General features: G+C 64.4%; 2 protein-coding genes across 5 annotated transcripts; both read left to right on the top strand.

The window, feature by feature from the left end:
• The first annotated feature begins 619 nt into the window (after positions 1-619).
• OTUD5 (OTU deubiquitinase 5) lies at positions 620-14,703 on the top strand. 2 transcript variants are annotated; one of them, XM_084224123.1, is made up of 9 exons: positions 620-1,286; positions 2,594-2,687; positions 2,796-2,860; positions 4,360-4,516; positions 7,226-7,374; positions 8,743-8,928; positions 11,735-11,936; positions 12,662-12,775; positions 14,055-14,703. In XM_084224123.1, the coding sequence occupies exons 1-9, from the start codon at positions 717-719 to the stop codon at positions 14,171-14,173; spliced, it is 1,656 nt and encodes a 551-aa protein (XP_084080249.1). In that variant the 5' UTR covers positions 620-716; the 3' UTR covers positions 14,174-14,703. The 2 variants fall into 2 exon arrangements, with proteins under 2 accessions (XP_084080249.1, XP_084080250.1); XM_084224124.1 differs by having other exon boundaries at positions 1,060-1,286; positions 2,597-2,687; positions 14,055-14,698.
• Positions 14,704-15,490: 787 nt separating this feature from the next.
• Positions 15,491-23,577, top strand: SRPK3 (SRSF protein kinase 3). 3 transcript variants are annotated; one of them, XM_084224103.1, is made up of 16 exons: positions 15,491-15,566; positions 16,358-16,415; positions 16,875-16,993; positions 17,088-17,196; positions 17,299-17,386; positions 17,459-17,546; positions 17,656-17,762; positions 18,249-18,408; positions 18,682-18,707; positions 19,197-19,332; positions 20,716-20,964; positions 21,544-21,644; positions 22,001-22,108; positions 22,234-22,303; positions 22,775-22,867; positions 23,320-23,577. In XM_084224103.1, exons 1-16 carry the CDS (start codon positions 15,545-15,547, stop codon positions 23,502-23,504), a joined length of 1,719 nt encoding a protein of 572 aa, XP_084080229.1. In that variant the 5' UTR covers positions 15,491-15,544; the 3' UTR covers positions 23,505-23,577. The 3 variants fall into 3 exon arrangements, with proteins under 3 accessions (XP_084080229.1, XP_084080228.1, XP_084080230.1); XM_084224102.1 differs by having other exon boundaries at positions 21,532-21,644; XM_084224104.1 differs by lacking the exons at positions 15,491-15,566; positions 16,358-16,415 and adding an exon at positions 16,641-16,747 and having other exon boundaries at positions 21,532-21,644.
• The last annotated feature ends 660 nt before the right edge of the window (positions 23,578-24,237 follow it).

The following is a 24,237-nucleotide window of genomic DNA, read 5'->3' as shown; positions in this document are numbered from 1 at the left end:
TTGGACCACGTGGGAGGGCGGGGAAAGGGGCGGGGTTTGCGGCAGATTGACAGATGGGGTGGGGTTATGAAAGGGGCGATGCTTCTCTCATCGGCTCCGCCCCGTCGCAACTGAGCCAATAGGAAATTAGGTCGGTTGTTGCAGCCAATAGGAGGGCGACATGGGCGGGGTTAAGACCCGCACCAATCAGCCCTCGGCGTCTCCACGCTGCTCCCGCCCACCGATGATTGACGTGCCATCACCCAATCAGCGTTCACGTTTACTTCGGGCCGCGCCTTCCCCCTCCGATAAACCGACACCTCCACCGGCCAATCACCCTTCACCTCCCTCCCCCAAAACCAACCAATCACTTCCCTCCCTCCCCGCCTCACCCAATCCCCGCTCTCCCCCGCCATCACCATGGCAACACCCAGCCCGCCTCCCCCTCACCGAGGCGGAGAGACGAAAGGCGGGACTTCCTTCGCCCGCCGACCAATCACAACGCGCGCCCGGCTCCGCCGGCCAATGGCGCGGCGCGGCGCGGGCGAGGCGGAAGCGCGCGCGGGGTCGGAGGTCGCGGCTGTTGATGTTGACACGGCCCCGGCGGCCGCAGCGCCCGCGGCCCCTCAGCGCCGGGGGGGCCCCAGCGACCCCCGCCCGCGGCCCCCCCGCCCCCCGGCCGGGCCCCGGCCCGCGCCCAGCCCCGCGACGCCCCCCCGCCCCATGCGCGCCCCGCCATGACGATCCTCCCCAAGAAGAAGCCGGTACCGGCTCCCGACGGTGATGGCGATTCCGGCCCTGACGCGGGGCCCGAGCGCGGAGCGGACGCGGGGCCCGAGAGAGGCCCCGGAGGCGTCGGCGAACCCGGCGGGCCCGGCGTGGGGGGGCCGCGGCCTCGCGCCTCGCCGCCGCCGCCGCTGCGGGGCTGGGCCGGGCTGCCCGGAGCCGCCGGGTCCCCCCCGCCCGCGGGGCCCGGCGGGCCCGGTACCGGCGGGCCCGGCTCGGCCGACGGCCCCGCGGCGCTGCTGGGGCTGGAGGCGGCGGCGCTGGGGCTGCCCGAGCCCCGCGGGCCCGGCTGCGGCGGCGGCGGCGGAGGCGGCCCCGGGCACAGCAAGCGGCGGCGGCGCGGCGGGGCCGGGCCCAGCGCGGGCCCCGCGGGCTCGGGCCCCGGCGGGATCGGGCTCGGGATGGGGCTGGGACCCCCCGGCTGCGGCAGCCCCGGGCCCGACGAGGCGGGAGGCGGCTACAACAGCGAGGATGAGTACGAGGCCGGCAGGGTGGAGATGGACCCGGCCACGGCCGAGCAGGTGCGGGGACACCGGGGACACCGAGGGGACAGCCAGGGGGGACCGGGGGGACAGCGGGGAGCACCTGGGGGGACATCCAGGGACACGGGGGGCAACTGGGGACACTGAGGGACAGCAGGGAGACACTGGGGGGGACACCGGGGACAGCGAGGGGACACCGGGGAGGACCTGGGGGGACACTGAGGGACAGCAAGGGACACTGGGGGGAGAGCAGGGGGACATCAGGTGGCACCTGGGGACATTGAGGGACATCAGGACACAGCGGGGGGACACTGGGGGACATCAGGGGGCGTGGGGAGATAATGGGGGACGTCAGGGGCGACACCTGGGGATGCCAGGGGGACAGTAGGGGACAGCAAGGGACATGAGGGGACATCTGGGGACACTGAGGGGACATGAGGGACCTGCCTGGGGCTCGGTGTCCCCGCCTTGTCACTCTCCTGTCCCTCCCCCACGTGGGGCTGTCGTTGTCCCCTTTTTGCCGCTGTTTGTCCCCAAACTGCCGCTGCTTTGTCTCTCCCCTCCCCCATTTTGGGACCCCCCCCCCTCATTGTCCCTCGGGTTTTCCTGGACCCCTTCCCCCCCCCTTTTTTTCTCCTTTTCCCCCTTTTGTCACCCCAACCCCTCGTCCCCTGTGGCTCCCTCAGCTCCCCCCATCTCATATCCCCCCCAGTGACCCCAGGGACCCCCCCAGGATCCCCCAGGAACCCCCCCAAGCCCTCGGGGGACCCCCCCAGCCCCAAGAACCCCCCCCACCTCTCCCCTCCCCCATCCTCTTTCCCCCTTTTGTCACCCCACCTCCTCCTCCCCTGTGGCTCCCTCAGCTCCCCCCATCTCATACCCCCCCACAAACGCCCTGGGGACCCCCCCAAGTGCCCGAGGGACCCCCCCAGGATCCCCCAGGGACCCCCCCCAGCCCCAAGAACCCCCCACACCTCTCCCCTCCCCCATCCCCTTTCCCCCAACCCCTCCTCCCCTGTGGCTCCCTCAGCTCCCCCCATCTCATACCCCCCACAAACGCCCTGGGGACCCTCCCAAGTCCCTGAGGGACCCCCCCAGGATCCCCCAGGGACCCCCCAAGTCCCCGAGGGACCCCCTCAGCCCCAAGAACCCCCCACACCTCTCCCCTCCCCCATCCCCTTTCCCCCTTTTGTCACCCCAACTCCCCCTCCCCTGTGGTTCCCTCAGCTTCCCCCATCTCGAACCCCTCACAAATGCTCTGGGGACCCCCCTAAGTCCCCGAGGGACCCCCCAAGCCCCCTGGGGACCCCCCCCGGGGCCCCCCCCGAGCCCGGCTGTGTCTCCAGCAGGAGCACCGGTTCGAGAAGGCTCTGCGGGAGAAGAAAGGCTTCATCATCAAGCGCATGAAGGAGGACGGGGCCTGCCTGTTCCGGGCCGTGGGTGAGCCCCCAAAACCCCCAAAATCCCCCCAAAACACCCACCCAACCCCCCCCCCCCACCAGAGGCACTGCCACCCCCACACTGTCACCTGCGTGTCCCCTCCCCCAGCTGATCAGGTGTACGGAGACCAGGACATGCACGAGGTGGTGAGGAAGCACTGCATGGACTACCTGGTGAGGGACTGGGGGGACTGGGGGGGCACTGGGAGGGGACTGGGATGGACTGGGAGGGCACTGGGGGGGGACTGGGGGGGACAGGGAGGGACTGGGGGGGGACTGGATGGACTGGGAGGGGACGGGGAGGGGACTGGGATGGACTGGGGGGAGACTGGGAGGGACTGGGGGGGCACTGGGGGGGACTGGGGGGCACTGGGAGGGACTGGGAGGGACTGGGAGGGCACTGGGGGGGGACTGGGGGGGACAGGGAGGGACTGGGGGGGGACTGGATGGACTGGGAGGGGACGGGGAGGGGACTGGGATGGACTGGGAAGGACTGGGGGGGTACTGGGATGGACTGGGAGGGACTTGGAGGGGATTGGGAGGGACTGGGGGGCACTGGGATGGACTGGGGGGCACTGGGGGGGACTGGGGGGCACTGGGATGGACTGGGAGGGGACTGGGGGGTGCTCAGAGCACTGGGGGGACCAGGCTGCTGTTCCCTCCCCCTCCTCCAGTGTCCCCAGGGCACCCCCAGTGTGTCCCTAGCATGTCTCTATGGTGCTGTGTCTGTCCCCAGCCTGTCCCCATCCTGTCCCCAGCCTGTCCCCAGCCTGTCCCCAGTGTTCCCAGCTGTTCCCTGTGTCCCCAGCCTGTCCCCAGCCTGTCCCCATCCTGTCCCCAGCTGTCCCCAGCCTGTCCCCTGTGTCCCCGTCCTGTCCCCAGCCTGTCCCCATCCTGTCCCCACCTGTCCCTGTGTCCCCAGTTGTCCCAGTGTCCTCAGCTGTCTCAGCTGTCCCAGCTGTCCCTGTGTCCCCAGTTGTCCCTGTGTCCCCAGCTGTCCCTCTGTCCCCCGTGTCCCCAGCTGTCCCCGTGTCCCAGCTGTCCCAGCTGTCCCCGTGTCCCAGCTGTCCCCAGTGTCCCTGTGTCCCCAGCTGTCCCCAGTGTCCCCCGTGTCCCAGCTGTCCCAGTGTCCCCAGCCTGTCCCAGTGTCCCCAGTGTCCCAGCTGTCCCTGTGTCCCCCGTGTCCCAGCTGTCCCTGTGTCCCCAGCTGTCCCAGCTGTCCCCAGTGTCCCCAGCTGTCCCAGCTGTCCCCCGTGTCCCAGCTGTCCCTGTGTCCCCAGCTGTCCCAGCTGTCCCCAGTGTCCCCAGCTGTCCCAGCTGTCCCCAGTGTCCCCAGTTGTCCCCGTGTCACAGCTGTCCCTGTGTCCCCAGTTGTCCCAGTGTCCCCAGCTGTCCCCAGTGTCCCCCATATCCCAGCTGTCCCTGTGTCCCCAGCTGCCCCTGTGTCCCCAGTGTCCCCCGTGTCCCAGCTGTCCCAGTGTCCCCCATGTCCCCAGTGTCCCCGTGTCCCAGCTGTCCCAGTGTCCCCAGCTGTCCCTGTGTCCCCAGTGTCCCCAGCTGTCCCAGTGTCCCCAGCTGTCCCCGTGTCCCAGCTGTCCCTGTGTCCCCCGTGTCCCAGCTGTCCCAGCTGTCCCTGTGTCCCCAGCTGTCCCCAGCTGTCCCTGTGTCCCCAGATGAAGAACGCCGATTATTTCTCCAACTACGTCACGGAGGATTTCACCACCTACATCAACCGCAAGCGCAAGAGCACCTGCCACGGGAACCACATCGAGATGCAGGCCATGGCCGAGATGTACAACCGGCCCGTCGAGGTCTACCAGTACGGCACTGGTGTGTGAGCCTGGGGGCACTGGGAGCACTGGGGAGGGGTCCCACGGGCACTGGGGTTATTGGGGAGGGGTCCCTGAGGGGCCACGGGAGCCACATCGAGATGCAGGCCATGGCCGAGATGTACAACCGGCCCGTCGAGGTCTACCAGTACGGCACTGGTGCGTGCCACTGGGGGCACTGGGAGCACTGGGGGTTACTGGGAGCACTGGGGTTATTGGGGAGGGGTCCGTGAGGGGCCATGGCCAAGATGTACAACCAGCCCGTCGAGGTCTACCAGTACGGCACTGGTGCGTGAGCCTGGGGGCACTGGGGGTACTGGGAGCACTGGGGGCACTGGGGGTACTGGGAGCACTGGGGAGGGGTCCCTGAGGCACTGGGAGCACTGGGGAGGGGTCTCTGAGGGGCCACGGGAGCCACAGGCCATGGCCGAGATGTACAACCGGCCCGTCGAGGTCTACCAGTACGGCACTGGTGTGTGAGCCTGGGCACTGGGGGTACTGGGGAGGGGTCCCACGGGCACTGGGAGCACTGGGGAGGGGTCCCATGGGCACTGGGAGCACTGGGAGCACTGGGGAGGGGTCCCATGGGCACTGGGGGCACTGGGGGCACTGGGAGCACTGGGGAGGGGTCCCTGAGGCACTGGGAGCACTGGGGTTATTGGGGAGGGGTCCCTGTGGGGCCATGGCTGAGATGTACAACCGGCCCGTCGAGGTCTACCAGTACGGCACTGGTGTGTGAGCCTGGGCACTGGGGGTACTGGGGAGGGGTCCCACGGGCACTGGGAGCACTGGGGAGGGGTCCCATGGGCGCTGGGGTTATTGGGGAGGGGTCCCTGAGGAACTGGGAGCAGTGGGGAGGGGTCCCTGAGGAACTGGGAGCACTGGGGAGGGATCTCTGAAGAACTGGGAGCACTGGGGAGGGGTCCCATGGGCACTGGGATTGGTCGGGAGGGGTCCCATGGGCCCCGGGGGCAGTGGGGAGGGGTCCCTGAGGAACTGGGAGCACTGGGGAGGGGTCCCTGAGGAAGTGGGATCAGTGGGGAGGGGTCCCCTGGGCACTGGGAGCACTGGAGAGGGGTCCCACGGGTGCTGGGAGCAGTGGGAAGGGGTCCCTGAGAAACTGGGAGCACTGGGGAGGGGTCCCATGGGTGCTGGGGTTATTGGGGAGGGGTCCCTGAGGAAGTGGGATCAGTGGGGAGGGGTCCCATGGGTGCTGAGATCAGTGGGGAGGGGTCCCCTGCACACTGGGAGCACTGGGGAGGGGTCCCACGGGTGCTGGGGTTATTGGGGAGGGGTCCCTGAGGAACTGGGATCAATGGGGAGGGGTCCAAGGTGCCATTTTGGAGGTTCCAGGTGGATTTTTGGGGATCCCAGCTGTTTTTTGGGGGATCTCATCTGGAGTTTTGGGGATCCCATCTATTTTTGGGGGGTTCATGTGTGTATTTTCTGGGATCCCAGCCAGTTTTTTAGGATCCCAGCTATTTTTTTGGGGATCCTATCTGGATTTTCGGGGCTCCCAGCCAGTTTTATCAGATCCCATCTGGATTTTCGGGGCTCCCAGGCAGTTTTATCAGATCCCATCTGGATTTTCGGGGCTCCCAGCCAGTTTTATCAGATCCCATCTGGATTTTCGGGGCTCCCAGCCAGTTTTATCAGATCCCACCTGGATTTTCGGGGCTCCCAGCCAGTTTTTTAGGATCCCATCTATTTGGGGGTTCCCATCTGGATTTTCGGGGCTCCCGGCCAGTTTTTTTGGATCCCATCTGGATTTTCGGAGATCCCATCTATATTTTTGTCGTTCCCATCTGGATTTTCGGGGCTCCCAGCCCGTTTTTTGGATCCCAGCCCGTTTTTTGGTGGTTCCCATCTGGATTTTCAGGGCTCCCAGGCAGTTTTTTCGGATCCCATCTGGATTTTTGGGGCTCTCAGCCAGTTTTATCGGACCCCATCTGGATTTTCGGGGCTCCCAGCCAGTTTTATCAGATCCCATCTGGATTTTCGGGGCTCCCAGTCAGTTTTATCAGATCCCATCTGGATTTTCGGGGCTCCTAGCCAGTTTTATCACATCCCATCCGGATTTTCGGGGCTCCCATCCAGTTTTTTAGGATCCCAGCTGTTTTTATGGTGGTTCCCATCTGGATTTTCGGGGCTCCCAGGCAGTTTTATCAGATCCCATCTGGATTTTTGGGGCTCCCAGGCAGTTTTTTCAGATCCCATCTGGATTTTCAGGGCTCCCAGCCAGTTTTTTAGGATCCCATCTGGATTTTCGGGGCTCCCAGGCAGTTTTATCAGATCCCATCTGGATTTTTGGGGCTCCCAGCCAGTTTTATCAGATCCCATCTGGATTTTTGGGGCTCCCAGCCAGTTTTATCAGATCCCATCTGGATTTTCGGGGCTCTCAGCCAGTTTTATCAGATCCCATCTGGATTTTCGGGGCTCCCAGCCAGTTTTATCAGATCCTATCTGGATTTTCGGGGCTCCCATCCAGTTTTTTAGGATCCCAGCTGTTTTTATGGTGGTTCCCATCTGGATTTTTGGGGCTCCCAGCCAGTTTTATCAGATCCCATCTGGATTTTCGGGGCTCCCAGCCAGTTTTATCAGATCCCATCTGGATTTTCGGGGCTCCCAGGCAGTTTTTTCGGCTCCCAGCCGTGTCCCCAGGGTCTCACGGGTGTTTTTGGGGCGCTGTGGGTGTTTTTGGGGTGCGCAGAGCCCATCAACACGTTCCACGGGATCCAGCACAACGAGGACGAGCCCATCCGGGTCAGCTACCACCGCAACATCCACTACAACTCGGTGGTGAACCCCAACAAGGCCACCATCGGCGTGGGGCTGGGGCTGCCCTCCTTCAAACCGGGGGTACGCTCTGGGGGGGACCCCGGGATTGGGGGGGGACCCCGAGATTGGGGGTGGGACCATCCCTGAGCCCCCTTTCCGTGGGGCTGGGGCTGCCCTCCTTCAAACCGGGGGTACGCTCTGGGGGGGACCCCGGGATTGGGGGGGGACCCCGAGATTGGGGGGGACCCCGAGATTGGGGTGTGGGACAATCCCTGAGCCCCCTTTCCGTGGGGCTGGGGCTGCCCTCCTTCAAACCGGGGGTACGTGGGGGGGACCCCGAGATTGGGGGGGACCCCAAGATTGGGGGGTGGGACCCCGAGATTGGGGGGTGGGACCCCGAGTTTGGGGGGTGGGACCCCGAGATTGGGGGGTGGGACCCCGAGTTTGGGGGTGGGACCCCGAGATTGGGGGGTGGGACCCCGAGTTTGGGGGGTGGGACCCCGAGATTGGGGGGTGGGACCCCGAGTTTGGGGGTGGGACCACGAGATTGGGGGGGGACCCCGAGATTGGGGGGACACCCCGAGATTGGGGTCTGGGGGCCTTGGTTTGGGGGTGGGACCCTGAGATTGGGGGTGGGACCATCCCTGAGCCCCCTTTCCGTGGGGCTGGGGCTGCCCTCCTTCAAACCGGGGGTACGCACGGGGGGACCCCGAGATTGGGGGGGGACCACGAGATTGGGGGGTGGGACCCCGAGTTTGGGGGTGGGACCCCGAGATTGGGGGGGACCCCAAGATTGGGGGGTGGGACCCCGAGATTGGGGGGGACCCCAAGATTGGGGGGTGGGGAGTCCGATTTGGGGTCTGGGGGCCTTGGTTTGGGGGGTGGGACCCCCAATTTTGGGGGGTGGGACCCTGAGTTTGGAGGGTGGGACCCCTGCATGTCCCACGGTGTCCCCTCAATTCCCCATGTCGCACAGTGTTCCTTCCCCATGTCCCCTTTGTGTCCCCAATGTCCCCAGTGTCCCCAGTGTCCCCATGTCCCCCCGGTGTCCACAATGTCCCCATATCCCCGGTGTCCCCAATGTCCCCAATGTTCCCAATGTCCCCAGTGTCCCCAGTGTCCCCATGTCCCCCCGGTGTCCCCAATGTCCCCATATCCCCGGTGTCCCCAATGTCCCCCTGGTGTCCCCAGTGTCCCCCTGGTGTCCCCAGTGTCCACTGGTGCCCCCAGTGTCCCCAGTGTCCCCAATGTCCCCGGTGTCCCCTTGGTGTCCCCAATGTCCCCATGGTGTCCCCATGTCCCCATGGTGTCCCCAATGTCCCCAATGTCCCCAATGTCCCCAATGTCCCCAAGGTGTCCCCAATGTCCCCAATGTCCCCGTGGTGTCCCCAATGTCCCTGCGGTGTCCCCAATGTCCGCGGTGTCCCCAATGTCCCCTGGTGTCCCCAGCTGGCGGAGCAGTCCCTGATGAAGAGCGCCATCAAGACGTCGGAGGAGTCGTGGATCGAGCAGCAGATGCTGGAGGACAAGAAGCGCGCCACCGACTGGGAGGCCACCAACGAGGCCATCGAGGAGCAGGTGGCCCGCGAGTCCTACCTGCAGTGGCTGCGCGACCAGGAGAAGCAGGCGCGGCAGGTGGGGACGGCGTGGCCCTGCCACCCCCTGTCACCACCCTGTCACCTCTATGTCAACCCCTGTCACCACCTGCCACCCCCTGCCACCCCCTGTCACCTCTGTGTCACCCTCCTGTCACCCTGTGTCACCCTCCTGTAACCCCCTGTCACCCCCGTGTCACCGTCTGTGTCACCCCCTGCCACCCCCGTCACCTTGTGTCACCCTCCTGTCACCCTGTGTCACCCCCTGCCACCCCCTGCCACCCCCTGTCACCCCCCGTCACCCCCCTGCCACCCCCTGTCACCCCCCTATCACAGCCTGTGTCACCCCCCTGTCATTGCCTGTGTCACCCCCCATCACAGCCTGTGTCACCCCCTGTCATTGCCTGTGTCACCCCGTCACCCCCCTGCCACCCCCTATCACCCCCTGTCATTGCCTGTGTCACCCCCTGCCACCCCCTGCCACCCCCTGTCACCCCCCTGTCACCCCCTGTCACCCCCTGTCACCCCCTGTCACCACCCTGTCACCCCTGTGTCACCATCCATGTCCTTGTCATCCCTGGTGTCACCCTGTGTCAACCACTGTCACCCCCTGTCACCACCCTGTCACCCCTGTGTCACCCCCTGCCACCCCCTGTCACCCTCTGTCACCCCGTCACTGCCTGTGTCACCCCCTGTCATTGCCTGTGTCACCCCCCTGTCACCCCCCTATCACAGCCTGTGTCACCCCCCTGTCATTGCCTGTGTCACCCCCTGTCACCCCCCTGTCATTGCCTGTGTCACCCCCCTGCCACCCCCTGTCACCCCCTGTCACTGCCTGTGTCACCCCGTCACCCCCCTATCACAGCCTGTGTCACCCCCCAGTCATTGCCTGTGTCACCCCCGTCACCCCCCTGCTACCCCCTGTCACCCCATGTCACTGCCTCTGTAACCCCCCTGTCGCCCCCCTGTAATTGCCCGTGTCACCCCCATGTCACCCCCATGTCACCCTGTCACCCTTGTGTCACCCCCATGTCACTGCCTGTGTCACCCTCTGTCACCCCGTCATTGCCTGTGTCACCCCTCTGTCACCCCTCTGTCACCCCCGTGTCACTGCCTGTGTCACCCCTGTGTCACTTGCTGTCACCCTCCTGTCACCCCCCTGCCACTGCCTGTGTCACCCCCTGTCACCCCTGTGTCACCCCTATGTCACTGCCTGTGTCACCCCCGTCACCCCCTGCCACCCCCTGTCACCCCCGTGCCACCCCCTGTCACCCCGTGTCACTGCCGCTGTCACCCCCCGTCACTGCCTGTGTCACCCCCATGTCACCCTGTCATCCCCGTGTCACTCTATGCCATCTCCGTGTCATCCCCGTGTCACCCCTCTGTCACCCCCATGTCACCCCCGTGTAACCCTGTGTCACCCCTGTGTCACCGCCCGTGTCCCTGTGAGCCCTTGGTATCACCAACCGTGTCACCAGCCATGTCACCGCCCATGTCACCAGCTGTGTCACTGCCCGTGTCACTGCCCGTGTCCCTGTGAGCCCCTGGTGTCACCACCGGTGTCCCTGCCATCCCCTGGTGTCACCGTCACTGTCCCCTGGTGTCCCCAGCCCCAGCGTCACCGTGTTCTCTTTGCCCCAAGAGGATCCATCTGTTGTCCCCCTGCCCTGTGGTCACTCTGGTCACTCTGTGGTCACTCTGTGGTCACTCTGTGGTCACTCTGGTCACTCTGTGGTCACTCTGTGTCCCCTGTGGTCACTCTGGTGTCACTCTGTGTCCCCACAGCCCCGCAAGGCCAGCGCCACGTGCAGCTCGGCCACGGCAGCCGCGGCCAGTGGCCTGGAGGAGTGGAGTGACCACTGAGCCCTGTGGTCACTCTGTGGTCACTCTGTGGTCACTCTGTGGTCACTCTGGTGTCACTCTGTGGTCACTCTGTGGTCACTCTGGTCACTCTGTGTCCCCACAGCCCCGCAAGGCCAGCGCCATGTGCAGCTCGGCCACGGCAGCCGCGGCCAGTGGCCTGGAGGAGTGGAGTGACCACTGAGCCCTGTGGTCACTCTGTGGTCACTCTGTGGTCACTCTGGTCACTCTGTGGTCACTCTGTGGTCACTCTGGTCACTCTGTGGTCACTCTGGTCACTCTGTGTCCCCACAGCCGCGCAAGGCCAGCGCCACGTGCAGCTCGGCCACGGCAGCCGCGGCCAGTGGCCTGGAGGAGTGGAGTGACCGCTGAGCCCTGTGGTCACTCAGTGGTCACTCTGGTCACTCTGTGGTCACTCTGTGGTCACTTTGGTCACTCTGTGGTCACTCTGTGTCCCCTCCTGTCCCCACAGCCCCGCAAGGCCAGTGCCACGTGCAGCTCGGCCACGGCGGCCGCGGCCAGTGGCCTGGAGGAGTGGAGTGACCGCTGAGCCCTGTGGTCACTCTGTGGTCACTCTGTGGTCACTCTGTGGTCACTCTGGTCACTCTGTGGTCACTCTTGTGTCCCCTCCTGTCCCCACAGCCCCGCAAGGCCAGCGCCACGTGCAGCTTGGCCACAGCAGCCGCGGCCAGTGGCCTGGAGGAGTGGAGTGACCCCTGAGCCCTGTGTCCCTGTGGTCACTCTGCGGTCACTCTGTGGTCACTCTGTGGTCACTGTGCTGTCCCCTGTGGTCACTCTGGTCACTCTGATTGTCCCCACAGCCGCGCAAGGCCAGCGCCACGTGCAGCTCGGCCACGGCAGCTGCGGCCAGTGGCCTGGAGGAGTGGAGCGGCCGCTGAGCCCTGTGTCCCTGTGGTCACTCTGTGGTCACTGTGGTCATTCTGTGGTCACTCTGGTCACTCTGGTGTCACTCTGTGTCCCCACAGCCGCGCAAGGCCAGTGCCACGTGCAGCTCGGCCACGGCAGCCGCGGCCAGTGGCCTGGAGGAGTGGAGCGGCCGCTCTCCGCGGCCCCGCAGCGCCGCCCCCTCCCCCGAGCACCCCGGGCTGCACCCCGAGACCCCCGGCCCCAAACCCCCCTCGCCCGGAGCCCCCCCCGCCGGAAAACCCCCCTCGCCCTGCGCCCCAGGTGGGACTGGGGGAACTGGGAGGCCAAACTGGGGGCACTGGGAGCACTGGGAGACCAAACTGGGAGGTGCTGGGGGGTTTTGGGGGTGTTAATGGGGCACAGGGATCCCCCCAAACTGGGAGGGGGTGATAGGGATGCATTTGGGGTCTGGGGGGGTCCCTGACCCCAATTTGGGGGTTTGGGGGGGGGGTCCCTGACCCCAATTGCACCCCCAGGGACCAGCAGCCAGCTGGGGGCAGGGGAATTTGGGGGCGGGGTCCCTGATCCCAGTTTGGGTTTTGGGGGGGGGGGGGGTCCCTGTGTTTTGAGGGGGTCCATGACCTCAGTTGAGGAGTTGGGGTTTCTGGGGGGGTCCCTGACCCTAGTGTGGGTTTTGGGGGTGTCCCTGTGTTTTGGGGGTGGGTCCCTGTGTTTTGAGGGGGGGTCCCTGACCCCAATTTAGGTTTTGGGGGAATCCCTGTGTTTTGAGGGGGGATCCCTGTTGGGGGGTGTCCCTGTGTTTTGGGGGGTGGTCCCTGACCCCAGTTTGGGTTTTTTGGGGGTGTCCCTGTGTTTTGAGGAGGGGTCCCTGACCCAAATTTGGGTTTTGGGGGGGGTCCCTGACCCCAGTTTGTGTTTTGGGGGGGTGTCCCTGTGTTTTGGGGGGGGTGTCCCTGTGTTTTGGGGGGGGTCCCTGACCCCAGTTTGTGTTTTGGGGGGGGTCCCTGACCCGAGTCGCCCCCCAGGGACCAGCAGCCAGCTGGGGGCGGGGGGCGGCCGGGCCACGCCCCCGCTGGTGTCGCTGTACCCGGCGCTCGAGTGCCGCGCCATCATGCAGCAGATGTCCCCGACCGCCTTCGGTGAGCCACCAACGCTGCGATTTGGGGGGTTTGGGGGAAATTTGGGGGGTTTGGGGGGATTTAGGGGGTTTTAGGGGGAAATTTGGGGGGATTGGGGTGGATTTAGGGGGGTTTTGGGGAGATTTGGGGGGATTTTGAGTTGTTTTAGGGGGATTTGGGGGAAATTTGGGGGATTTGGGGTGGATTTAGGGGGGTTTTGGGTGGATTTAGAGGGATTTAGGGGGTTTTTGGGTGGATTTAGGGGGATTTAGGGGGGGTTTGGGGGGATTTAGGGGGGTTTTGGGGGGATTTAGGGGGATTTTGGGGAAATTTGGGGCGGATTTAGGGGGATTTTGGGTTGATTTAGGGTTGTTTTATGGGGATTTGGGGGAAATTTGGGGGGCTTTGGGTGGATTTAGGGGGATTTTGTGTTGTTTAAGTGGGATTTTGGATTGGCTTAGGGGGATTTTGGGTGGATTTAGGGAGATTTTGGGTGGATTTATGGGGATTGTGGGTTGTTTTAGGGGGATTTTTGGTTGATTTAGGGAGATTTTGGGTTGTTTTAGGGGGATTTTGGGTGGATTTAGGGGATTTTGGATGGATTTAGGGGGATTTTGGGGAAATTTGGGGCGGATTTAGGGGGGTTTTGGGTTGATGTAGGGGAGGGTTGGGTTGTTTCAGGGGGATTTTGGGGAAATTTGGGGGCTTTGGGCAGTTTCAGGGGGATTTTGGGTTGATTTAGGGAGATTTTGGGCGGGTTTAGGGTGCTTTTTGGTGTGATTTAGGATAGCTTTGGGGAATTTAGGGTCATTTTGCGGGTGATTTAGGGTTGTTTTGGGGAGTTTAGGGTCATTTTGGGGAGTTTAGGGTCATTTTGGTGAATTTAGGATCATTTTTCCCAATTTTGGAGCCCAAATCCCTCCAGTTTCAATACCTGGGCTGCATCCAGACCTTCAAACCATTTTACCTCAAACCCCAAGCATCTCCCCCATCCCAAATTGAAATTTGGGTCGTTTTGGGGAGTTTAGGGTCATTTTGGGCGTGATTTAGGGTCATTTTGGGGATTTAGGGTCATTTTGGGCGTGATTTAGGATCATTTTGGGGATTTAGGGTCATTTTGGGGGTGATTTAGGGTCATTTTGGGAGGATTTAATCTCATTTTTGGGGGATTTAGCATCATTTTTCCCAATTTTGGAGCCCAAATCCCCCCAGTTTCAATACCTGGGCTGCATCCAGACCTTCAAACCTATTCCCCCCCAAACTCCCCCCACCCCAAATTTAAATTTTGGGGTCCCCCCAGGCCTGAACGACTGGGAGGACGACGAGATCCTGGCGTCGGTGCTGGCGGTGTCGCAGCAGGAGTACCTGGAGACCATGAAAACCTCGCGCCACAGAGACCCCGCCGCCGACAAGAGTTGATATTGAACCCCCGGACTGCGACCCCCCCAAACCCCCCACAACCCCCCCATCCCCCCAGAGACCCTCCAGACCCCCCCACACCCCCCCCCAAAAAAAAAAAAACCGACAACCAAACGACAACCAAAAAAAGAAAAAAAAACAAAAAAGAAAACAAAAAACCACGGCTGACCCCGACCCCTCCCCGAACCCCCACCCACCCCCCAAAAAAGCCCCCAAGGGACTCTCGGTGGCTGTGGGGGGATGGGGGGGGGGGCTGAGTTTGGGGGTGACACCAAAACCCCTCCCCCACCCCCGGCAAAAAATGGAAAATGGGGGAGGGGGACACAGCGCTGGACGTCATGGATGAACCTCGGCTGGATTTTGGGGGAGGGGAAAAGATGGAGAAGGAGAAGGAGATGGAGGTGGAGAAGGAGATGGAGATGGAGAAGACCCCTCCTCAAAATGACGGCGACTGGGGGAATGGTGGGGGAGGGGCTGTTATTTTTTTTCTAGGGTCTCTTCTTTGCTTCCCCTCCCCCACCACCACCACCGTGGGATTTTGCTGTTTGGGGGATGGGAAAGGCGGGGGGAGGGGGAGGAAAGGGGGGGGGGGGAAGGGGTCCTCACTCTGCCCCTCCCCCCCCTTCTCGAGTATCGAGCCCCCCACCAGCAGCTGGAGGGGGGAGGGGGGGGGAAGGGGGTCCGGGGGTGCTGCCCCCCCACACCCCCCCGCACCCCGGTATTAAACTGATGCCCAGCAGCCCCTTGGCCCCGTCTGTTCGTGGGGGGCTCGGACCCCTCCCCCACCCACCCCCGGACAGGCACTGGGGGTCTCCAGGCCCTTGGGGGGGGCCCTGGGAAAGGAAGGGGGGGTGGGGATTTGCGTTTTTGGGGGGTTTCGCCTCGATTTTGGGGACCCCGGGCCTGATTTTGGGGACTTCCGTGTTTACCCCGCGGTTGCCATGGTGATGCGTCGCGCTCGGATGACGCACGCGGTGGCGGCAGCCAATCAGCGGTGAGGGCGGGAATGAGGGGGTGGTGTCAGTTTGGGCGCGCCGGGACGGGGGGAGCGCAGCGCTGCCTGACCCAAGCGATGTCCGGGGGGCCTGGGGGCTATCGGGGCTCTGCGAGTGCTGTGGTGATACAGAAAATATCGTGACAGCCGCGGCGGGGGGGTTGGGTCTTTCTATATCGCGACAAAGCGGCGAGGGAACCTCCCGGCGGCGTCGCGCTAGGTCGCGTTTCCATGGCGACATCAAGGCGTGGCTAGAGGCGTGGTCAGCACCTCATGGCGGCTTCTCATTGGTCGGTGGGCGGAGCTCTCGCGGCTGCCCCGCCCCTTTCCCCGGCCGCCAGGGGGCGCCACGCGCGGAGCGGGGGCGAGCGCGGGGAATGGAGCTGCGCGGGGGGCCCGGTGAGGGGCGGGGGTCTGAGGGGAAAATGGGGTCTGTGAGGGGAAAAAATGGGTTTGTGAGGGAAAAGATTGGGTTTGTGAGGGGAAAATTGTGTTTGTGAGGGAAGAAGTGGGGTTTGTGAGGAGGGAAATGTTGTTTGTGAGGAGAAAATGGGGTTTGTGAGGGGGGAAATGGTGTTTGTGAGGGAAAAAATGGGGTTTGTGAGGGGGAAATTGTGTTTGTGAGGGAAAAAGTGGGGTTTGTGAGGGGGCAAATGTTTGTGAAGGGGAAATGGGGTCTGAGAGGAGTAAAATTGGATTTTTGAGGGGTGTACTGAGGAGAAAATGGGGTTTGTGAGGGGGAAATGGGGTCTGAGAGGTGAAAATGGAGTTTGTGAGGGGTGTCCTGAGGGGAACATGGCGTTTGTGAAGCGGAAAGCGGGGTTTGTGAGGGTGGAAATGGGGTCTGAGAGAGGGAAAATGGGGTTTGAGAGGGGGAAAAATGGAATTTGTGAGGGGAAAATGAGGTCTGAGAGGGGCATCCTGAGGGGAAAATGGGGTCCGCAGGAGGGGGAGCGTGAGGGGATGAGGGGAAAATGGGGGTCCCGAATGATGGGTGGGGGAGTGTGAGGAGAGAATGGGGGTCCCTGAGGGGAAATTGGAGTCCCAAGGACTTTGGGGATTTTGGGGGGTCCCTGAGGGGATATTTCAGTGTTGGGGGACGGTGGATTTTGGGGCTGGGGGGGACGGGGGAGGGCCAAGGGGGTCTGTGATACTCCCCCCACCCCGTGACCCCCAAATCCCCTCCCCAGATCCCGTCAGGAGAAGGAGAAAGCGCAAAAAGGACAAAAAACCCAAAGCACCCCCAAGGTGAGGGGGGGTCAGCGGGGCCGCGACCCTTACCCAGAGTGGGGGTGGGGTGCACACACGAGCAGAGCCCCCTTTAAGGGGATGGGGGGGGACATTCCGAGCCGCCCCTCCCCCTCCAGGGCTATTTTTAGCTCCGCGGGGCCGGGGGGCCTTGAGGTCATTTCTATTTTGGGGGGGTGATGGCCCAGAATGCCTCGCACCTGCCCCCCCTCAGCTCGGGGGGGCCTCTGGGACCGCCCAACGCTCCCCTGGGACCATTCCCGGCTCTTTGGCCACTGCGGGACCACCCTGGGACCCCCCCTCAGCATGGGGGAGACCCCCGAAGGGACCAGGTTTGGGGGGGTACAGAGGAGACCCCCGAGGGGAGCAGATTTTGGGGAGGGGTCCCAAGTCGGGGTGTGCTGGGGGTTGGCGGCCCGGCCACTGGGGGGTCCCAGCTTTGCTGTCCCCCCGCCTCAGGACCCCCAGCCCCCCCGGCGAGGTGTCCCCAGACCCCCCCCCGGCGCTGCCATCGCTGTCCGAGTCCCTGCTGGGCTCCGACGAGGGGGAGCAGGAGGACCCCCGGGATTACTGCAAAGGTGGGGACGCCCCGCTCCTTTTGGGGGTGTTCGGGGGGGGGGGGTCCCCAAACCCCAGAGTGACAATTCCGTCCCCTCCGCGCCCCCTCCCCAGGGGGGTATTACCCGGTTCGGATCGGGGACCTTTTCCACGGGCGCTACCACGTGGTTCGCAAGCTGGGCTGGGGCCATTTCTCCACCGTGTGGCTCTGCTGGGACCTCCGGTGAGTGCGGGGACACCCGGGGGGGGCTGCTGGGGGGCTCAGGGGGGGCTCCCCTGGAATTTTGGGGGGGGTTCCCCTGCTTTTTTTGGCCGCCCTGGGCAGGAGGAAACGTTTCGTGGCGCTGAAGGTGGTGAAAAGTGCCCCCCAATACACGGAGACGGCCCTGGATGAGATCAAGCTGCTGAAATGTGTGAGTGCCCCCGGCCCCCCCAAACCGGGGACCCCCAAATCCACCGCCGTGACCCCCCCGTGCCCCCCCCAGGTGCGGGATTCAGATCCCAGTGACCCCAACCGGGAGAACATCGTGCAGCTCATTGACGACTTCAAGATTTCGGGGGTCAACGGTGTCCGTATCCTTCTGGGGGGACTCTGGGGGGGCGGTGGGTACCCCGAGTTCCCCACCCTGGGGGGGAAAGGGTCCCAGGAGTCTGGGGGTTCCTTGACTGCCCCCCCACCCAGATGTTTGCATGGTGCTGGAGGTGCTGGGGCACCAACTGCTGCGCTGGATCATCAAATCCAACTACCAGGGGCTGCCCCTGCCCTGCGTCAAGAGCATCGTCCGGCAGGTATGGGGGGGCTGGGTGCCCCCAGTCCCTCTCTGGGACCCCAGAGGGGCTGCACAGAGACCCCCAGAGCCCCCCAAGTCCTTCTGGCTCACTGGGACCCCAAATGTGCTGCACAGAGACCCCCAAATCCCTCTTTAGAACTCCAGATGCGCAGCACAGAGCCCCCCAAATCCCCTCAAATCCCCTTGTTTCCCTGGGACTCCAGATGTGCTGCCCAGAGCCCCCCAGATCCCCCCAAATCTCTTCCTGGAACCCCAAATGGGCTGCACAGAGCCCCTCAAAATCCCCCCAGATCCCCCCAGCTCCCCGATTTGGGGTGCCCCTCACAGCTTTGGGGTGTCCCTCCCCAGTTTGGTGTGCCCCACCTGCTTTGGGGTACCCGTCCAGAATTGGGGGGTCCCTCCCCGATTGGGATGCTCCCCCCAGATTTGGGGTTCCCCCCCGATTTCGGGGTGCCTCCCCCCGATGTTGGGGTGCCCGTTGCAGGTGCTGGAGGGGCTGGATTACCTGCACACCAAGTGCAAGATCATCCACACGGACATCAAGCCCGAGAACGTGCTGCTCTGCGTGCCCGAGCCCTACCTGAGACACCTGGCGGCGCAGGCCGCGCGCTGGGCACGGGGGGACGGCCCCCCCCGCGGGGCAGGTACCCCAAAACCCATCCCCGGGGGGAGGGGACCCCAAAATCCATCCCCGGGGGGAAGGGACTCCCAAAAACCTGTCCTGGAGTGCAGGTAACCCCAAAATCCACCCCAGGAGTGCAGGTAACCCCAAAAATCTACCCCGTGTGCAGGTACCTGTTGATCCCCCAAAAGACCAGGTGTGCCCAACCCCCCACTGCTCTGGGGTCCCCCTGGAATTTGGGGATCCCCAAATTCCCCCACACCCGGCCTGACATCCTCCTCCTGTCTGTCCACAGTGAGCTCAGCACCTCAGGAGGAGCCTGTGAGTGTGATTGCACACCTGGGCGTGTGTGTGTGTGTGCTCACACCTGTCCTTGCACACCTCTGTGTGTGTGCTCACCTGTGTGTGTGTGCTCACACCTGTCCTTGCACACCTGTGTGTGTGCTCACCTGTGTGTGCTTACACCTGTCCTTGCACACCTGTGTGTGTGTGCTCACCTGTGTGTGCATGCTCACCTCTCCTTGCATACCTGTGCGTTCCCTCACACCTGAGCACGCTCACCTGTGTGCCCCCGCATGGTTTTGCACACCTGTCTCCCCTTTGCCCCCCAAAAATCAAAGCTCCCTCTATCCCAGGACCCCCAAAAACCGAGGGAATCCCCCCGAAAACCGAGGGAATTCCCCCAAAAACCGAGGGAATTCCCCCAAAAACCGAGGGAATTCCCACAAAAACCGAGGGAATTCCCCCAAAAACCGAGGGAATTCCCCCAAAAACCGAGGGAATTTCCCCAAAATCCATTATCCCCCCCAGGAGCGGCTGTCGCGGGCTCAGCGGCGCCGGCGGCGGCGGCGACAGCGGCGACAGCGACAGCTGCTGGCAGAGAGACTGCGGGACCTGGAGCGGCTGCGTGACAGCGCGGGGACACCGGGGACAGCCAGCGACACCGGTCAGTGTTGGGAGGGACACTGGGGACAGCCAGGGACACCGGTCAGTGCAGGGTGGGGACACCGGGGGGGGACACCGGGGACAGCCAGCGACACCGGTCAGTGCAGGGTGGGGACACCGGGGGGGGACACCGGGGACAGCCAGCGACACCGGTCAGTGCAGGGTGGGGACAGTGGGGACAGCCAGGGACACCGGTCAGTGATGGGAGGGGACAGTGGGGACAGCCAGCGACACCGGTCAGTGATGGGAGGGGACAGTGGGGACAGCCAGGGACACCAGTCAGTGATGGGGGGGACAGTGGGGGGGGACACCGGGGACAGCCAGGGACACTGGTCAGTCATGGGGGGGACACCGGGGACAGCCAGGGACACCAGTCAGTGATGGGGGGGACAGTGGGGACAGCCAGGGACATCGGTCAGTGATGGGGGGGACAGTGGGGACAGCCAGCGACACCGGTCAGTGATGGGTGGGGACACTGGGGACGACACCAGGGACAGCCAGGGACATCGGTCAGTGATGGGGGGGACACCGGGGACAGCCAGGGACACCGGTCAGTGTGGGGGGGACAGTGGGGACAGCCAGGGACACCGGTCAGTGCGGGGTGGGGACAGTGGGGACAGCCAGGGACACCGGTCAGTGCGGGGTGGGGACAGTGGGGACAGCCAGCGACACCGGTCAGTGTGGGGGGGACACCGGGTGGGACATTGGGGACACCATTCAGTGCCGGGGGGGACACCGGGGACAGCCAGGGACACCGGTCAGTGATGGGGGGGGACAGTGGGGGGGACATTGGGACACCGGTCAGTGCGGGGGGGACAGCAGGGTGGGGGGCTGGGGACCCCAAAGAGCGCCCCGATTCCCCCCAGATCCTCATGGGACATTGGAGGGGACATCCGGGGGTCCTGGGGGGTCCCAGGACATGGGGAGGGGAAAACGGGGGGACCCCGTGGGGGGATTTTGTGACATCTGGGGGGGAGGGGTGATGGGAGAGGTGGGGTTGGGGTCCCCAAAGACAAACTGGGGTCACTGGAGTGAGTTTGGGGTCCCCAGGGTGGGTTTGGGGTCCTGGGGGGAGCCTCAGATGTGGCTGGGGATCCCCAGGGTGGGGTGAGGGGATCCCCAAAGACAAACTGGGGTCCCCAGGGTGGGATGGTGGGGACAATTTGGGGTCTCCAGGATGGGTTTGGTGCCTGTGGGTGAGCAGGACCCCCAAGAACAATTTGAGGGGCTCTGGGGACACTTTTGGTGTCCCCGAACCCGTTTTGGGGAGCCCCACGAAACTTTGTGGCTCCAGAAATTGGGGAGGGGGGAGGGTTTGGGGTGGGAATTTTGGGGGTGATTTTTTTTGGGGGGGGATCGTCTCAGGGTCTCTTTTCTCCTACAGAAACCCCCCAGGACCCCCCGGAGGAATTTGGGGGGAGCCCCCCGAGCGGGGCCTCGTCCTCGGGGGTGCACACGCTGCCGGCGGGGGGCGGCTCCAGCGATGGATTCTCGGGGGGCTCCTGCGCCTCCAGGGGACCCCCGGGACCCCCCCGGCGCCCCCCCAGCCCCAGCTCGGCCTCGGACTCGCTCTTCACCCCCACCTCCGGCTCCCTCATTTCGGGGGGCTCCGAGGGGCTCCCCAAGCCCCTGGGTCAGTGGGGAGGGAGGGGGTTGGGGGAGATTTGGGGTTGGGGGTGTCTAAAGGGGGAATTTGGGGTCTGGAGGGGCATTTTGGGGTGGGTTTGGGGGGATTTGGGGTCTGGAGGGGCATTTTGGGGTGGGTTTGGGGGGATTTGGGGCCTGGAGGAACATTTTGGGATGGGTTTGGGGGGATTTGGGGCCTTGAGCATTCTGGGATGGGTTGGGGGGGGTCTGGAGGGAGAATTTGGGGTCTTGAGGAGCAATTCGGGGGGAATTTGGGGAATTTGGGGTGGATTTGGGAGGTATTTAGGGTTGGGAGTGTCTGGGGGGGTAATTTGTGGGGCATTTGGGGTTTGGGGGGGTCTAGAGGGAGAATTTGGGGTGGATTTGGGAGGTATTTGGGTTTGGGGCAGTCTGGGTGGGGAATTGGGGGGAAATTGGGGGATTTTAGGGTCGGGGAGATCAGGAGGGGCCGTTTGGGGTTGGGGTGGAAATTTGGGGTGGGGGCACTTGGGGGGGGCACTGGGGTTACTGGAGGGGTCACTGGGGGTCCCAGGTGTGTCCCCAACGCCCCCAGTGTCCCCTCCAGGTGAGGGGGGGCTGCCGGGGGGGCAGGAGAACCCCCTGGACCCCCGAGCTGCCCCCCGGCTGCGCATCAAGATCGCCGACCTGGGCAACGGCTGCTGGGTGGTGAGAGACTGGGAGGGACTGGGAGGGGAACTGGGGGGGACTGGGATGGACTGGGGGAGACTGGGGGGGACTGGGATGGACTGGGAGGGGGACTGGGGGGGACTGGGAGGGACTGAGGGGGACTGGGGGGGTCAGTGGGAGGGGAACTGGGGGAACTGGGAGGGGATTGGGAGGGATTGGGGGGGGTTCCTGGGGGTGGGGTTTTGGGGGTGTTCATGTGGGTTTGGGAGGTTGTGTGGTTTTGGGGGGCGGTTCTGAGGGGTCTGGGGGGTTGTGTGGGTTCTGGGGGACCTGGTGGTGTTAGTGTGGGTCTGGGGGTGTTTTTGGGTCTGGGGGTGACCCCCCGTGCCCCCCAGCACAAGCACTTCACCGAGGACATCCAGACGCGGCAGTACCGGGCCCTGGAGGTGCTGCTGGGGGCGGGGTACGGCCCCCCCGCCGACATCTGGAGCACGGCCTGCATGGTGAGGGGGGGTCCCGTGGGGAGGGGGCTCTGGGGGACCCCAAATGGGGAGGGGGCTCTGAGGGACCCCATGAAGGGGAGGGGGCTGCCGTGGCCCCTCCGGACCCCCCCCATTTTCCCCCGCAGGCGTTCGAGCTGGCCACGGGCGATTACCTGTTCGAGCCGCACTCGGGGGAGGAGTACAGCCGAGACGAGGGTGGGCGGGGCCTCGGGGGCGGGGCCATGGGGTGGGCGGGGCCTTGGGCTGGGTGTGGGCTCAGGGGTGGGTCTGGACTTGGATGGGTGTGGTCTTGGGGTGGGCGTGATCTCAGGGTTGGGTGTGGCCTTGAGAATGGGTGTGGTCTCAGGGCTGGGTGGAGCCTCCCCAACAAGGATATCAAAGGGGGTGTGGTCTCTGGTAGCCAATTGGGAGCCAAGGAGGTATGGCCTGACCCAAGGGTGTGGCCGGTGGAGATGGGGTTTCAAACAAGGGGCGTGGCTCAAATGTGGGTGGAGCCTGCCGTGGGGTGGCAGCCAAAGGAGGGGGGGGGTTGGCAAGGGGGTGTGGCGAGGTGAACACCCACATGTGGGGGTGGGGTGAGAAGGGATTGAACCAACAACGTGGGTGTGGCTAAAGCAGATGGGCGTGGCTAAAAGGGGCGTGTCTGACATGCCCCACCCCCTGCAGACCACATTGCCCACGTGATCGAGCTGCTGGGGGAGATCCCGCGGCACGTGGCCCTGGGGGGGCGCTACTCCCGCGAGTTCTTCAACAGGAGAGGTGAGGGCGGGGCCTGGGCGTGGCCTGTGGGCGTGGCCAAGACCTGGGTGTGTCTGGGTGGGGTGACAGGGGGCAGGCTTAAGAGCTGGGTGTGGCCATAAAGCTGTGGTGGGGGTGGGACAAGGTTTATGCAAATGAGGGGGGTGGTGTGGTGCCGCACCCGTAGAGGTGTGACCATAGGAAAGGGGGCGGGATTTGAGGCCAGTATGGTCATGGCGTGGGGAGGGGGAGGGGTTTGTAATTTCATAGCCCCATCCATGAGGGGAGGGGTGTGTCCTGACCACACCCCTCATTGGGGGCGGGACCACAGGTTTGGGGCGTTTCCTGACCACACCCTTCATAAGGAGCGGGGCCATGATCCTCCCTGCCCCTCCCCCTGCTGGCTGTGCATGCATTACACCGGGGTGGGCGTGTCCCCCGCCGGCGCCGCCCCTGACCCCGCCCCTCTCCAGGTGAGCTGCGGCACATCCGGCACCTGCGGCCGTGGGGGCTGCGGGCGGTGCTGCAGGAGAAGTACGAGTGGCCGCGGGGGCCGGCGGCCGCCTTCGCCCGCTTCCTGCGGCCCATGCTGGCCTTCGAGCCCGCCCGCAGGGCCACGGCCCGACAGTGCCTGCAGCACCCCTGGCTCCGCCCCTAGCCCCGCCCCCACTGCAATAAACCACGGGCGGGGTAATGGTGCTCCTGGGGTCTTTATTGGGGACATCTTGGGGGTCCTGAGGTCTTTATTGGGGGGGTCCTGGGGTGTTTATTGGGGGAGTCCTGGGGGTCCTGGGGTCTTTATTGGGGTTTTATCAGGGGATCCTGGTGCTCCTGGGGTGTTTATTGGGGTTTTATTGGAGGGTCCTGGGGTGTTTATTGGGGGGTCCTGGGGGTCCTGGGGTGTTTATTGGGGTCCTGTAGGGAGTTTGGGGGGCTCCTGGGGTGTTTATTGGGGGGTTCCATGCTGGCCTTCGAGCCCGCCCGCAGGGCCACGGCCCGACAGTGCCTGCAGCACCCCTGGCTCCGCCCCTAGCCCCGCCCCCCGCCGCAATAAACCACGGGCAGGGTAACCGTGTTCCTGGGGTGTTTATTGGGGGGTCCTGGGGTGTTTATTGGGGTTGTTTGGAGGGGGTCCTGGGGTGTTTATTGGGGGGATCCTGGGGTGTTTATTGGGGGGGTCCTGGTGGTCCTGGGGTGTTTATTGGGGTGATCCTGGGGTGTTTATTGGGGGGATCCTGGGGTGTTTATTGGGGGGATCCTGGGATGTTTATTGGGGGGGTCCTGGGGTGTTTATTGGGGGGTTCCATGCTGGCCTTCGAGCCCGCCCGCAGGGCCACAGCCCGCCATTGCCTGCAGCACCCCTGGCTCCGCCCCCAGCCCCGCCCCCCCAC

This window comes from Fringilla coelebs (assembly GCF_963513975.1).
Source record: "Fringilla coelebs genome assembly, chromosome: 33".
Taxonomy (NCBI): Eukaryota; Metazoa; Chordata; class Aves; order Passeriformes; family Fringillidae; genus Fringilla; species Fringilla coelebs.
The sequence above is the reverse complement of the archived record's forward strand: the minus strand, read 5'-3'. Positions and strand labels throughout refer to the sequence as shown.